A 14,037-nucleotide genomic window follows, 5' to 3' on the forward strand; every position below is an offset into this window, starting at 1 on the left:
GTTTTCACTATAACATCTTGAGGAGTTTTCTTTAAGGCTTTGGAAGATCACGTGGAAAACCTCATTAAGGCAGTCCGTGAGATAATGGGTAGAACTGAGAAATTTGAAAGCTATTCATCAGGATTGCTATTTGATTTCACAACTACTTATACTTCTCAACCTGCACAGTTGTTAAAGACAAAAAATAGGAGTTCTTCCTAGAGAAGTTTTGGATGCCTCAGCCCTGGAAGTGTTTGAGACCAAGTTGGATGGGGCTCTGAGCGGAAGATGTCCCTGCCCATGGCAAGAGGATTGCAACCACACGATCTTTAAAGTCCCTTCCACCCCAGGCCATTCTATGATTATTTTATTTCTTTGAGCTATGTATATGGCAAGTCCTGAAGGCCAGGTTTTCTATAGGACCATTTTTGGCAACTTGTACAAATTCTGACCTCAAGAGGTATGGCCTTCAGGTGCTGGGGTTGGTTGCTGATGCCTAATTTTAATTACAAAGGTACATTTACAGAGATACAATTAACAATACATAACATTGCTCAACAGCTGCGATCAAAACAGAGGATTACGTGCTGAGATCAGTCGTCTTCCAAGCCCTCATCTAATTCCTGCAAACTGTGCTGTGGAATCTGGGGAGGCACAGTATGCCTTTACCTGCCACAGGAAAGCTTAGAGTGAGATGCTTCATTAACCTCCCGTGACACACAATTTACTGCCAAGGTAAGTTTAAAGTCATCTCTTCCCAAGGCTTTCAGCCACATCACAGAAGAAAAGAGAAGGGAATACTTTGAGATGCAATGTCGTAACCCGATACACTTGCTCAGCACTAATCAACCTATTATTGTGAAGTTGTTTTTGTAATTCAAATGAGTTAATTGAGCTGATGGCTAGTTCCACTAGCTGACTCTTTCCATATCAGACTGTTGCTCCATCCAGATGGATTTGTGTTTCATTCAGCACAGGTGGGTACTTATTCTTATGATCTAACTTTATTAGCATAAACTGTTCATCCTATTATGGTACAGTTATAGGCACAATGGGAACCCAGGGAAATAGCCCTTTTTATTCCACAGATCCTGCCTCTTGCATGTCCTTGACTTATATTTGCTGACTTTGCTGAAATAAATGAGCATTTATTCCCAGTAACCTTGCAGAGGCAATGCAACTACTGAGAAGACAGCTGGGAAATATTCTGTCTTCCATATCAGCAGCACTGTCAATCAGTGCAGGTTGAAACAGAGGGGATGTATTTTTCATTTTTTGTTAATTGCAAGACATTTTGCAAATACATGTTGTTGAATTGTAAATCGACTTTAAAGGACTGCAGGTGTCAAGTTGTTACAGAATTGCAGGCAACACGTAACAAGCCACTGAGGTATTCATGTGCTGGGGACAGCTTGAAACACTGAAAATAGTATTAAGAAAAAAATACTCCAAATTTTTTTTTTTAAATTATGGAAATAAGAAGAATATGCCTTTGAAACTGAACAAAACCAGGTGTGAAATCCACTGTATCACTCTTGAGCATCTTTGATTATTGTCTGGCATGTGGTAAAACTCAGTTACCAGCAACTCCAGAGCAAGCCCCATCTGAAAAGCCCATGGTCTAAAGTGAGTTGCTTAAAGCAGAAAGAACCTTTGAAAACAAAAACCTCACCAGGGTGATGTCTGCAGTCTTGAAGACAGCTACAAGAGGACTCTAAAAAATCCAGTGGTATGGCAAAACATATAAACTTCTTTTTTTAATATCATCTGAACCAGAACCCAAATTGTGGCACCAGGAGAAAGCTCAACTAAAAACCCCCTGCACCAAAAATGTGGTGCCCTGCTTCAGGCCCCAAGGACCCTGGAAGGAGCAGCAAAAGCAACCTAACCAGCTGCAATTGCATGGGACTAAAATCAAAGAGCTCCCACTGAAGTAATACCTATGAGTCACTGAAGTCTTCATAACTCATCTGATCTGTAAGAGATTGAAATAACACTTCTTTTTCATGGCAACCACTGCAAAGCAGATAGCACAGGGATGAAGGAATGTGCAACATCCACCCTGTAAGAAACAGATGGGTAACCATACTCCACAACAGCTGCAATCTCTTAATTTCAAGGGAAATATAAGTAGGAGCAAATTGCAGTCATCTCCACTTCAGCGTGCATGGCTTTTTGTTGGTTTTGTTTGTATGTTCATTTTAAATTATCCAACCATGGAACACTTACACAGCAAGCTGCTGAAGAGCCTCCAGGCGCTTCTGAGCCCTCCATCTTCGAGCAATATATGCAGGCATGGGATTTTTGCCCTTGATGCACAAATTGCAGCCTGGGAAATGAATCAGTCCAGTAGCCATGCTTCAGAATTTCGATGCCTTCACCTAGCATTTGTGTGGACACAAAGAAGAGAGGCTGTAATTTAGCCACTTCAAACAGCACTAAAGAGATCAGAATTCCAGCCTGCTGCGATTTACAGGACTGCACATTTGGGATGGGGAAAGAAGGCGGCATACGTATGCTAATGATGTCAGCTAGTTAGATGGTTCTTCTCAAGATGTGGAGCATACCAGACTAGCAGCAGATGCACAGATTTGTCTTCTGGCTGTTTTCCAGTGCTAAACTTATACTGAAAACCAAAAGGTCTAACGGTTTGTTACATAAAGAAGTTAGTGTGCAGTAACTGTGAATGTGCAGCAATGTGAACTTCTAGCACATTACCCCATGTAACTCCCTCCTATTTCTAGTGCTCTAGAAATTAAGTAACATATTCCACTGGCAGGGTAAAGTTACATTATTTTATACTGGAACAATTTTAGCATTTGTTAAAAATAACTCAAAGGGAGCTAGCACACAAAAATGATCACATTAAACATCTACACACTTCCTTTTAAGGACTAATTTCCCTGGGTAGATATGCCTTAAATTGCCAAATTTATGGTTGCCAATAAATCTTTGCAATCATATGTGATGTAGCTCTATTGGCTTGAGCTTCTGTGAAGACTGAAATCAGAACTGAGTTGTGAATTGCCCCTTTGATTTCAGCAGGTGCTAACTCAAATGCATACAGGTGACATTTCAAGTACTCACCAGAATGTAAGACAGTGTCAGTTGATGAAGATCTAGGCACCCTACCATGAATAGCTGCTTGCTGTGCGTGAAATTGCATTTTTGTTCCATTTCTCTTCAAAAGGAGTTCAACTTTTGAGAGTTTGGAATACCCTATGAACTAATAGTATTACAACCTCTGTCCATCCCAATTTGTGAAGCTACAGATTAAGGATTCAAGGATGTAGGGTTTCCAATTGCACATTATGCACTTGCTGATTGATTCTAAAACGTTTTATGCAAGAGTCTGCCACCACACCCATCTGACCATTACACCTGTGACATGACAACTTTAGTGACAGGATATTTGTTTACTTCATCTGGCCTGAACTGTTACCACAATCATATTGTTGCAAGGGTCTCTCTGATGACAGGCAATGTTCCCAGCTCTGTGTGCATGTTTCTCTAGAGAGAGACAGATAAATATTTTTTTTATTTTCATGTAGATATAAGAAATAGTCTGAGATAACGGAGTAAGAGATATCCAGCAACACTCTTTAAAAAAAAATAAAATGCTCCTTTGACTCCGCTATTGGAAAGCTGCTCAGGGCTTTTCTCCTTGCTGTCCAGCAATGAAGTCTAAGTTCAGAGTATCTGCCTTGCAGCCTCAGTCACACACACCTTCAGGAGGACTCTGTTTAAAATCCAATTCATTCCACAGTTGCTCCAAGTCTGTTTTCCTCTGGCATTCTACCTGTATGCATCCTGTGCAGCTATCAATCACTGCTGTCTGAAGGTGTGACTGCACCCCACAGACATGCCCCACCTGGTTTTAAACTAGCTAAGGGGAATACTGACAGCAGGGGAGCAAACGCAGTAGGAAGCCAAGCATGGGCTAACTAGCTAAGGATTAGCTAGGAAGTTCAACTCTGCTAATTCTGTATAAAGAATCAGCATGGATTTGCAGTCTTTATTGGCCACTTAGATGTCACTAGATATTTCATTTTAGTCTAAGTAGGCTACATTGATCCGTAGCATATCCCAAGGTAAGTAAGGAACTGTGGGAAATGACAGCTCTGCTTGAACAACAGCCCAGCAGCTGCCCACTTACTTTATTAGACCGAAGTAACATATTCAAGCTATAGTTAAGCATTTGTTATATATGGTTACAGCATTTGAAGATAGTCTATTAAAAATACTGACACACAGTTTAGGAAATTACTCAGAACATGAAGCTGGGTACTTCTTAGGCTGCTGTTACAGAGTCACTATAGGCCAGCAATCATGGCTACTCCCTGTGTTGTCTTGTTTTGGATAAAACTTCTTTCTCTGCTTTGTATTTTGCTGTTTTAAGGGACCAGCTTAGGACTGAGACAGAGTCTCTATCCATGCATATGCAGAAAAAGACAAGGTGAGTATGTGATCTGTCTTTGGCCAACACCTACCACTCTATCACCAAGCTGAGCATGGAAACTTGACTTTGGAGGGTCCTTCTCACTTCGCAGTGTGTACAGAGGGTCTGAAAGACAAGTGAACAAATGGAACTAGTTACATATTTGAGGAATGAGCACGAATCATCAGGCTCCACTTCCCTCTTTAAAAGTCTGTCTATAAGAGAGTATAAAACAAACTAGGAAGAAAGAACAGAAATATATGTCTCTGTACCAAACAGATGTCACCGTCATGCAAATAAGCCTCAGAGCTGAAATCCTACTGTTCTGTGAAAGATACAGGTGAAAAATCTAGTAGAAAAATCTTCTTTTTTTGGAGGCACCGTCAACTTAAACAGAAAACGCGATGACATGAAACACTAAAAGGAAGGCACAGTGCAATGGTAGTCAGTGGAAATACCATCCTGTACAGTGGAAATACCATCCTGTACATGATGCTTCCCTTGAGGACACAGAGCTGGCTTTGCTCCAGTAAATGTTTCATGGTCCCAGCTTCATTGGAGCCGCCAGCCCTACTGCTTGTCCGCTGCTCGGGCGGCATTCACCTTGTGCCGAGCCCGGCAACAGGCCCGGGGCCCTGGGGCAAAGGGGGTCCTGGGGAAGGGACGGCCCTGGGGAAGGGGAGAGCCTGGGGCAAAGGGGGTCCTGGGGAAGGGGAGAGCCTGGGGAAGGGCGGGCCCTGGGGGAGGGCGGGCCCTGGAGCAAAGAGGGTCTAGGGGAAGGGGCAAGCCTGGGAAGGGCGGGCCCTGGGGAAGGGGAGGCCCCGGGGCAGGGGGGCCCCACGCCCGCCGAAGGGCTGGGCCTCGGCCGTACCGGTGCCGCCGCCTGGGGCTGCAGCGGGGTGGGGTCGCGGGCAGAGCCCGGTACCGGTACCGGAGGAGCAGCCGCAGGTGCGGCCGGCAGCCCGTCCCCGCCGAGCGGCTCTGGCACGGCCGCCGTTCCCATGGCCACGGCGGGCGGGCGGGGCCGGGACTGTCCCGCCCCTGCGGCCGGGCCGGGCGCTGCTGCGGGCTGGGCCTTGCCCTGCCCTGCCCTGTGGGCGTCTGATCGTGGCTCTTGCCGGGGGCAGCCGCCCCCCTCGGGGTTTTCCCCGGCTGCCCCGGGCGTGCTGGTGCTTGTGCTGCTGCGCTCTGCGGCATTCCGGAGCCACCTTCAGCAGAGCCCTGAGGCCTGGCCCGCCGCCTCCATCTTGTGCCGCCTGCGGGGCTGTGGCGGCGCTTTGGGGAGCGCAGGGCGCCAGCGGGGCCGGGAGAGGAAGGACCTGTGTTTTTTGCTTTCCAGCAGCTGCTGCTGGAGTTGTTTCGTGTGCTGCTCCCCGGGATCCTCGCGCTTAGGAAGTCTGGTTTAGTAGTTACAGTTAGGGACAGGATTCAAGGCTGGATATTCTTATTGTTGGCTTTGCTTGTTGTCACTTAGGACTTGCACAGCTGTAAAGTGGTGAAAGCGAGTCCAGAGAAGGGCAAGGGAGCTGATGAAGGGTCTGGAGCCCAAGTCCTATATGAGGGACCTGGGGATGTTTAGCCCGGGGAAAAGGAGGCTCAGTGACCTTATCTCTCTCTAGAATTCCCTGAAAGGAAGGTCTAGTCAGGTGGAGCTCGGCCTCTTCTCCCAGGCAGCCAGTGACAAGACAAGAGGACACAGGCCTAAGATGTGCCAGAGGAGGTTTAGGTTGGGCATTAGGAGGAATTGGACATTGGGATGGATGCCTAGGGAGGCAGTGGCATCACCGTCGGTGGAGGTGTTTAAGGAAAGACTGGACCTGGACGTGGCGCTCAGTGCCGCGCTCTGTTTGACACAGTGGTGTTTGCTCATAGGCTGAACTCAGCGATCTCAGTCTTTTCCAACCTAATTGCTTCTCTGTTTTTTGTGAAAATAGGTTTGAGATGTACTGCCCAGAGAGGCTGCAGGGTTTTTTTTTCATCTGTAGTGCATCTTGAGAGGCCTGTACAAAGCATTACAAATAAATATCATGCTTTGCAAAACATTGCTGTTTCCTCAAGGAGGAGGCCATCCTTTTCTGTAAGAAATAAAGTTGGAAGCTTCTTCATGCTAAATGTTAAAACCAGAAAGGGCTAATGCTTTTGTGAACATAAGGAGATTTGCAGGCAATGCTGCCTTGGAATAGGACACAAAAAGCAGAGCAAATGGCCCCTCTGTCTATAATCTTGAAGCAAGTCTCTTATGTTAGTTATTTTGTGTATAAAACTGTATATCAAAGGGTTATTCACATCTTGTCAAGTCTGACATAAAATACCAGCCCCTCAGTACCTCATCACAGGAAAGCAACTTTAGGACTGTAGTTCCAAATTCCTTGGCTCTGTGAATTTACTTGTAGACAATTCAACTTTGAATGCTTTACTTTCTTAAAGGCCCATCCCTTGCCTGAAGCAACAACTTTTTTAGGTTAGTGTGTCAACTGAAGATGTGTCTGAACTAGAGAAATGCTGTCACAGCTTTGTTTCTGACAGACATCATCTACATCTGTAGGATATGACTTCCCACAATGAATTGATCCATGCCCTAAAGATATCCAGCAGGCTGTAAAGACCCTCATTTTACTGAAGAGCTTTACAATGGGATACCTTATAATTATTGATGCCACTTTTTAAGAGAGTTCTGTGGCATTTCTCATGATCAAGTTCAGCTTTCCTTTCTTGTATCTTACTTCATTAAAGCTCCATGATTTCCATGCTGAAATTTTTCCATGCTGAATATCTGCCTTGGGGTAATGAGGTGTGTAAACTGTACTTTGGCCAAAAAATTATTCTTTGTTGACTCCACCCTCTGATATTTTTCCACTTTAAGGTTTTCAGAGATGACTAAATATATGTGGCCTGGACTACTTCTTTTCTTATGTGGAATGGATCCAGATGGAAAACAAGTTGAGAAGGAACAATGGAATAACTAAATGGGTTTTTGAGAGTACTACAAAATGCCAGGGCATAGCCTAACAGATAAGTACTCTCTGGAGTCATGTACAACCAAAAATGTGCAGTCCCACTAATAACTTTAACTGCATTAAATTGGACTAAATGTGAGATGTTGCCACATTTTTCTTTGTTCACCATGAGCTGCCTGGGCCTACTGCCTCTGATCTGTCAAGTGTTGGCACCTGAAAGACTATGGAGGGAACCAATTCTGGAGACTTATGTGGCTGAAAACTAACTTGTCAAAAAATAAAAGTTTTCAGGTCACTGCATAGCTGCCTAAAGACTGTTACTCACTCATGGGAGGTGACAGGTATATGTGGCTGAGTGAAAAAGCTCAAGGTTCAGGGTCATGGAAGTTGCTTTGATTAGAATGTGTGTGGGTGGGTAAAATATTGGCTAATTTTTAACTATATTTCTAAGAAATCTCTGTGAATGACAGGTATAAACAGTGGACAGCCTTACAAGTGTTAAAAGTTGTGCTGATTATTATATTATATTGAATTATTGAGTGTTCTTTTCCTGAAATCTCCATATTCTTGTGGATCTGAAGCTGTGTGAGACCTGGCTAGGGCCCCTAGCACACTGTTGTGTGCTGTGGAATGCACTGTGAGGGCAAAGTGGTGAGGTTTGGTCTGAATGGATCTTGTTTATTTGTTTGTTTGTTTTTTAATATAAACAACACATTTCCAAAGAAAAAGATCCCCAGATACGCAAGGCTCTGAGGAAATATTTGATCCCAGGTATTAAACTTTAGCAATCTTGTCTATGATCAGTACTTTGGAAAAGGGACTCAAAGCTTATCTGGTGGGTTGATCTATGTTTGTCAAGGATAAATCCTGTTGCTCTTGTGAAAGTGAGCTGCAGTCAACTAAACTGTAAGCAATCAAAAAAGATTCCTATTTCCTACCAAAAAAGCTTGACTGATGAGCTTTCTGCTTCGATTTCTGGGCCATAAGTGTTGGGGTTTGTTTTTTGGTGGGTTTTTTTTTCATTAATAACTTTTCCAGAACAAGACTCTGTTGGTGAGCTGGGGTGTTGTCCATCCAGATTTTTTTTTTTTTTTAATAGCCACTTGGCTGTAGGGCACACCAGGTGCTCAGATGTATGAGTAAACTGTCCACACCCTTGAGAGTTACTGCACAGTGTCTGACTGGATTAACTTTGCATGTTGCAAAATGGCAGAAAAGTGCAGTAGTTTAGCTGCCTGTGACAAAGGCTGAGCCAAATTAATTTTACCTCACATTAACCTTGAGATAAGATGGTGTAATGTGCTGCAAGATGAATTACTGCAACTCCGTTGATGGACTTGTTATGCCGTGATGACTTGCTGATGTGTTTGAACTGTAAAATCAGATGGGGGAAGTAGAAAATTTAACAGGGTGGGATTAGGCACTACTTGGGAGCAGAGCAGTAGCTGAACAGAGACAAGATGGATTGGACATGAATGCGTGATTTTAAAGGAGAAACTTGGCTGGCTGAGCAAAGAAAAAAATAGCAGGAGACTGGGGTAGCAGAGAACCAGGGTGGCACAGGGAGAAGGGAGAGACAGGGTGAGCAGCCAGAAGAGCAGAACTGAAGAGGTTTGGACAAGAAAATGGGAGACCTAGGTGAGGAGCTGAAAAAGTGAGGAAGGGTGTGGAAAGGCAGGATTAGGGAGGATAAAGCAAAGAAGTTGAGCTAAACAGATGATGAGTCTCTAGTCTGTTTTCCTTCTGTCCTCCAAAGCCTGAGATGGAACTGGGTTTCTTTTATGTGACTTTTATCCTGCAATCCATGACGATCTGTGAAACCCCTGGCAAGATCTCATCCATCTGGCTTTAAGTTTCATTTGGTAGGTGGTCATCTTCTGCTCTTAGCAGGGTTCAAATGACAGCACTGTCATGGTGCTGGATGCCTGTGATATTTTGTGGCGAGTTTTTCTACTTATTTAAAAAAAAAAAAAAAAAAAAAAAAAAAAAAAATCTAAGCGACAGGCAACAAAGTTCTAGCCTTGATATCCGGAAGTTCCAAAGTAATCTATTTAAAATTGGTAACCGTTAGTGTGCCATTTCCCCTTTTTGCCACAGGATGTCACAATTCCTCCATGTATGGTCCTGCCCATCACAGGCTCTTACCTGAGTGCCACCAGTTCAGCTCTTGCATCCAAATGTGAACTGATGTAAAACGGATTCGGACCCATCCAAGGTAATCTCTTGGATTCCTGTCCGTTCCACACAATTTACTCTCTGTGTATAAGAAACATCTTTTCCAGGTGTGTGATTCAGAAGGAAAGCAGCAGCACAACGCTGCAGTCAATGTCATTGCTAAGTTTTTAATCCAGACAAAGGGAGGGTTCCTTCCAGCCAGCAAAAAGGAGGAGGAAGATGTGGTCACTATTCCCATCAGAAAGCAGAGGTAAGTCTCAAAAAGATGTGAGGAGACAGATGCTGTGAAATCAACTGCTTTGTGGATTGGGACCTTGTCTCTGTGTTGACCTTTGGCTATAGTAAGGCATGGTAACCACTGTGGAATACCTCACTTGTAACTTGTGACATCTTTTGTAAAAATGCCCTTGGAGTACTGATTGTGATAAATGGAGCTTCACTAAGGTGAAGTCTGTGGTTAATTTGTGCTGTTTTTACTGAGAGTCGTGCTAATACAGGCATCTTCTCATATGACAGCTAAAATGGAAAAAAAAAATAGATTAAAGTGTTTATAGGAGACCTGTTCTCTCTTGCCTTCTTTTTCTTAGTATGACTGTGGGCACATTTCCTGTAATAAAAGCAATATACAGATGAGGATAGCCTAAAAAGTCAAAGTTTAAAGGAAATAAAGTAACAGTACTTTGTGATCACAGTTAAAGGATTCATTTCAGAACCTGATAAAAGCCTTCTGTAATGATTTTGATTAGCACTTAAAAACATTTTAAAAAGAAGGCAGAATTAAGGACATTTTCAGCCTATGGTCAAATTGTGACAAAACCCAAATTTTACCAATAATTCAGGCATCATTTGGAGGACACTCAAATACTTCACTTGGATTGAGTCATCTTAAATTATGATTCCTGAAGAACAGAGCTGACATTTGGATGATTTGCAGGGCTGTAGTCAGGCATGTTGTCTTGACTCAGGAGGAAAAGGATCTTGGGTTGAACTCCTTAGGGAACTAGTGAATTCCTAATGTTCTCACTCCTCTCATGTAATATTCAGAGGAATAAATGCCAATACCATTGTGTTAGCTTGCAGGTTTCAAGTTTCAGTGTGTTAGGACACTGAATTTTTGTGCTTGCCTGATCTGAAGCAAGCATTAGAAACTCCTGATTTTCTATGACTATTTTAGCCACTCCCTTCACAGAAATTAAATATCTGGACAGAAGTGCTGCAGAGATTAATTTTAGGTTATTATGACACAGTATAACTCTTCCATATATTACACTCTTATTTACTCCTAAACAATTAGTGCAACATAATCTTAATACAATCTATTAAAGCTTTCAGCATTTTCTTATCATCCTTTAATTGCAATCCACAGATGAAGGTCAGGCAAGGGCTAGCACATGTCAAGGGGTCCAGGGGTTCAGGCCTACCAGAGATAAAAAGATGAGGAAGTAGTGACAGGACACTGGGGCCACTGGAAGAAAAAAGCTAGAATCGGATGAAACAGAGACCCATTTCAAGCACTGGGGAAGGATGTAGAAGTATCACTTCCCTCATGTAAGAGAACACAGCCTGCACTCTCTTCAGTCATGAAAGTTCCCCTATCTTTCCCCTCTGTCTTTGCCTGCACCCACACAGTCCTTCCCACATCACTTCCCAGTCTTGCGTGGTACATGAGACTGAACCAAACAGAATCTAGAGCACATCATCCTTGTCTTGACACACCAACTGTGAGAACATAAGAACTCAGCCTCTAGCTTGTTGATCTGGAAACATCCTCTCTTTGATGCTAAGTCTTTGTATGCATGGACCCCTAGGAGAGAACCAGACCTTGAAGAATCCATTCTCATTTTAAATAAAGGACTAGAGTAGTTAATGCCACGCCATACAGGAAGCAGAGAGTAAAATGTAGAGATATACAGAGTAAGTACCAACCTAAGACAGTACTTATATAAAATACTGCACAGCATATTGAAAGTCATGGCAAAATAGTCAGGATGTGGGCTTGAGCTGAGCGTTTAGATGAAATTTTCTGCCATGTAGATGACATATGTTCCCATGTCACTTTTAAAAATATCATTGTACTGAAGTTAAGGAAGATGTCAATGTAAGTAGGCTCTCTTGAGAATCCCTCTACCTGCATATGGAGATGTCCTAATGCTTCTTAAAATCTGACCATTAAGCACTTGATAGTCAAGTCCCATTGATTTTGGTGGGAACCCGGATTCTGAAGATCCTTGAAAAGAAAATCAGCAAGAAGAAAAGCAGAAGTAAACAAGTGCAAATGAATTAGGTGTTCAAAGTTGAAATCTAGAATGACCACTGATGTGAAAGAAATGGCTTCAGAGTGACTGAACTTTATACATTATCTAGTAACTTTGTGAAAAATAGCTGTGGGGATTCTGAATGGATTTAGAAGGTATGTGATGTTGCAGGCTCTTTTATAAGCAGCTTGCAGCACTGCACAGCCTGTGTCTCGATGCAATATTTAAAAGAAGTGAGGTGTTGGATTGTGAGTACACAGAATTATGCTGCTGCAGTCAGTGACATCTCAAATATGGAATGACTCATGTATTTGTAAATACTAATGATTCCTTCCAGGCTTCCAGTTAGGTCCTGCATCTCATTGAGAATGTTAAACCATTTTCTGTAGTGGAGTTTCCCATTCTCATAAAATAGGATCATGAGAGACTTGAATAGACTCAGACAAGCCAGGTTTCCCACTGACACAGGCATCAAAATGGCATGCCATCAAAATTGTTAAATAGAATTTTTAATAGCTGCAACAGTCACAGGAAGAAAGAGGACAAATGGAATGCATGCTGTGGAAAAGAAGTGGACCTACACTTCTGCTGGTTCTCAATTGGCTGACAGCTTAACACTTTCATGAGAGTTGTAGAAACACTACCTGGTTTGCAGCAGAACTGATCAAGGTTGGAAGTTTGTATTATGAAGGATTTTATGGAACTACAGTGAGGTGTGTTTTTCTTCAATACCCAGGCTCTTGGACTTGGGCTCTGAATGAGGTTTCCTGTGATATACAAGCACAAACCTTAGGCAGCATTTGTTTTTTGTGGGGTGACTAATTGGAGATGGATGCATGTAGTGGTTTATATTAACAGTGGCTCAGCTGTCTGATTCTGGTCAGTTCTGACGATTCATATAGGGTTTTTTTAGAAGTTTGAACATCTTTCTCTCAAGTAATGCAAAATGGAATGGAAAAGGTTTCCTCTTTGGAAAGATCTTTATAGGCCACTGTCTCAGGTAACTCCGCAATATTGGAAAAGAAAAATTTCCCCATGGGTGACTAACGTGTATCTGCTTCATGCTAAGTGCTTTTAAATCTGGGCTATTTTTTTTTTTTTAACCTGAAAACAGTGAATCTGACTGCAGTGTAGGGACAGACCTTTGCAGATTCATGTCTTTTGGAGGACTAGTGATCTATTTCCCAAATGCAGGTTAAAATTTTCTAAGTTACGAAGTGTAGAGACTATCAGAAAACAGTTGTCTTCTTCTGTCATGCTCTTTTGTTGTGTTGGTAACACATGCAGCCACTTGAGTGCAAACACCTGTCCTTCCCAAGAGTCTTTGCAATGGGATTTATTCCAAAATGCTCAGATTTTCATGGGTGTTCCTTCCACAAAAGGAACAGCTGGTCAGTCACCCCAGCAAGCACTGAAATAAGCTTGACCAACCTTTGAATGCACATTGAATATCAGCTGCTGCATATCTGCATTGTAGAAAAGCTGCCATATGTCTTGTGTCTAAAGGCTCATAGATCCTGCTTCTAACATATGTGGGGAAGCAGGTTATTTCGTGGCACGGTACAAAACACCAGCTTCCTTCTTTTGCCTTATTACCAGAGAGACTGCACACTGAACTCACTGATTTGGATATTGCAGTGTTGCATGCATGGCAAATTCCTAATCTTTACTAACATGTTTGGATATGTTTTCAATGGACAGTGACAAGAAGGGACATAATATGAAAATGATGATTGTCCTAATCCTAGCACAAACTGGTGAGAGATGTGCAGAAAACAATGTGAGGAAGGCATTAATCAATACCTTTTAAGTATGAAATGTCTGAGGTGCTGTAGGCCAAGCCTTGCTGTTAGAGACAGCAGTTCTGGTTTTAAACTGGAAAGTGACTTCATTCTTTCCAACTGTCTTCCACCTCCAGGCTGATGCTCCGAAGATTTGGCTGTGTTTCTGGCAAGAGATGATCTCTTGCAATGCTGGCTTTGTTGAGCATTCAAGAGACACAAAAGCCTTTAAAGTAATCTCAATTCTGCTCTTGTGTTTTTAAGGGCTTGCTTGCCTGTATGCAAGGAGACTTCCTCCAAACTAACTTCCAAGGTGGTCTCCCAGGAAGGGAATGGTTCAGTCTTGTGGTACAGAATCCTTGTGTACAGAATTCATGCTGTAGTCCTGAAACATGAGGATTTGCCTCTTGAGTCTGGGAAGGGACTGGTGCACTACTTCTTGAGTTGAAATC

The 14,037-nt window shown here is 42.9% G+C and overlaps 1 protein-coding gene across 2 annotated transcripts in view; it reads right to left on the bottom strand.

Moving 5' to 3' along the window:
* Window positions 1–4,536, bottom strand: part of CFAP91 (cilia and flagella associated protein 91) — a 29,746-nt gene extending 25,210 nt beyond the window's left edge. The window contains exons 1-2 of one of the 2 annotated variants that reach the window (XM_083855182.1): window positions 4,470–4,536; window positions 2,209–2,360 (exon numbers count right to left, since the gene is read on the bottom strand). In XM_083855182.1, the coding sequence (XP_083711308.1) occupies window positions 2,209–2,336 (128 nt within the window). In that variant the 5' untranslated portion in view covers window positions 2,337–2,360; window positions 4,470–4,536. Of the gene's footprint in view, window positions 1–1,919; window positions 1,983–2,208; window positions 2,361–4,469 lie in introns of those variants that run through there. The other variant, XM_083855183.1, reaches the window with a different exon arrangement.
* Between the last annotated feature and the right edge of the window lie 9,501 nt (window positions 4,537–14,037).

The sequence above is a fragment of the Zosterops lateralis genome, assembly GCF_965231275.1.
Source record: "Zosterops lateralis genome assembly, chromosome: 2".
Lineage (NCBI taxonomy): Eukaryota > Metazoa > Chordata > Aves > Passeriformes > Zosteropidae > Zosterops > Zosterops lateralis.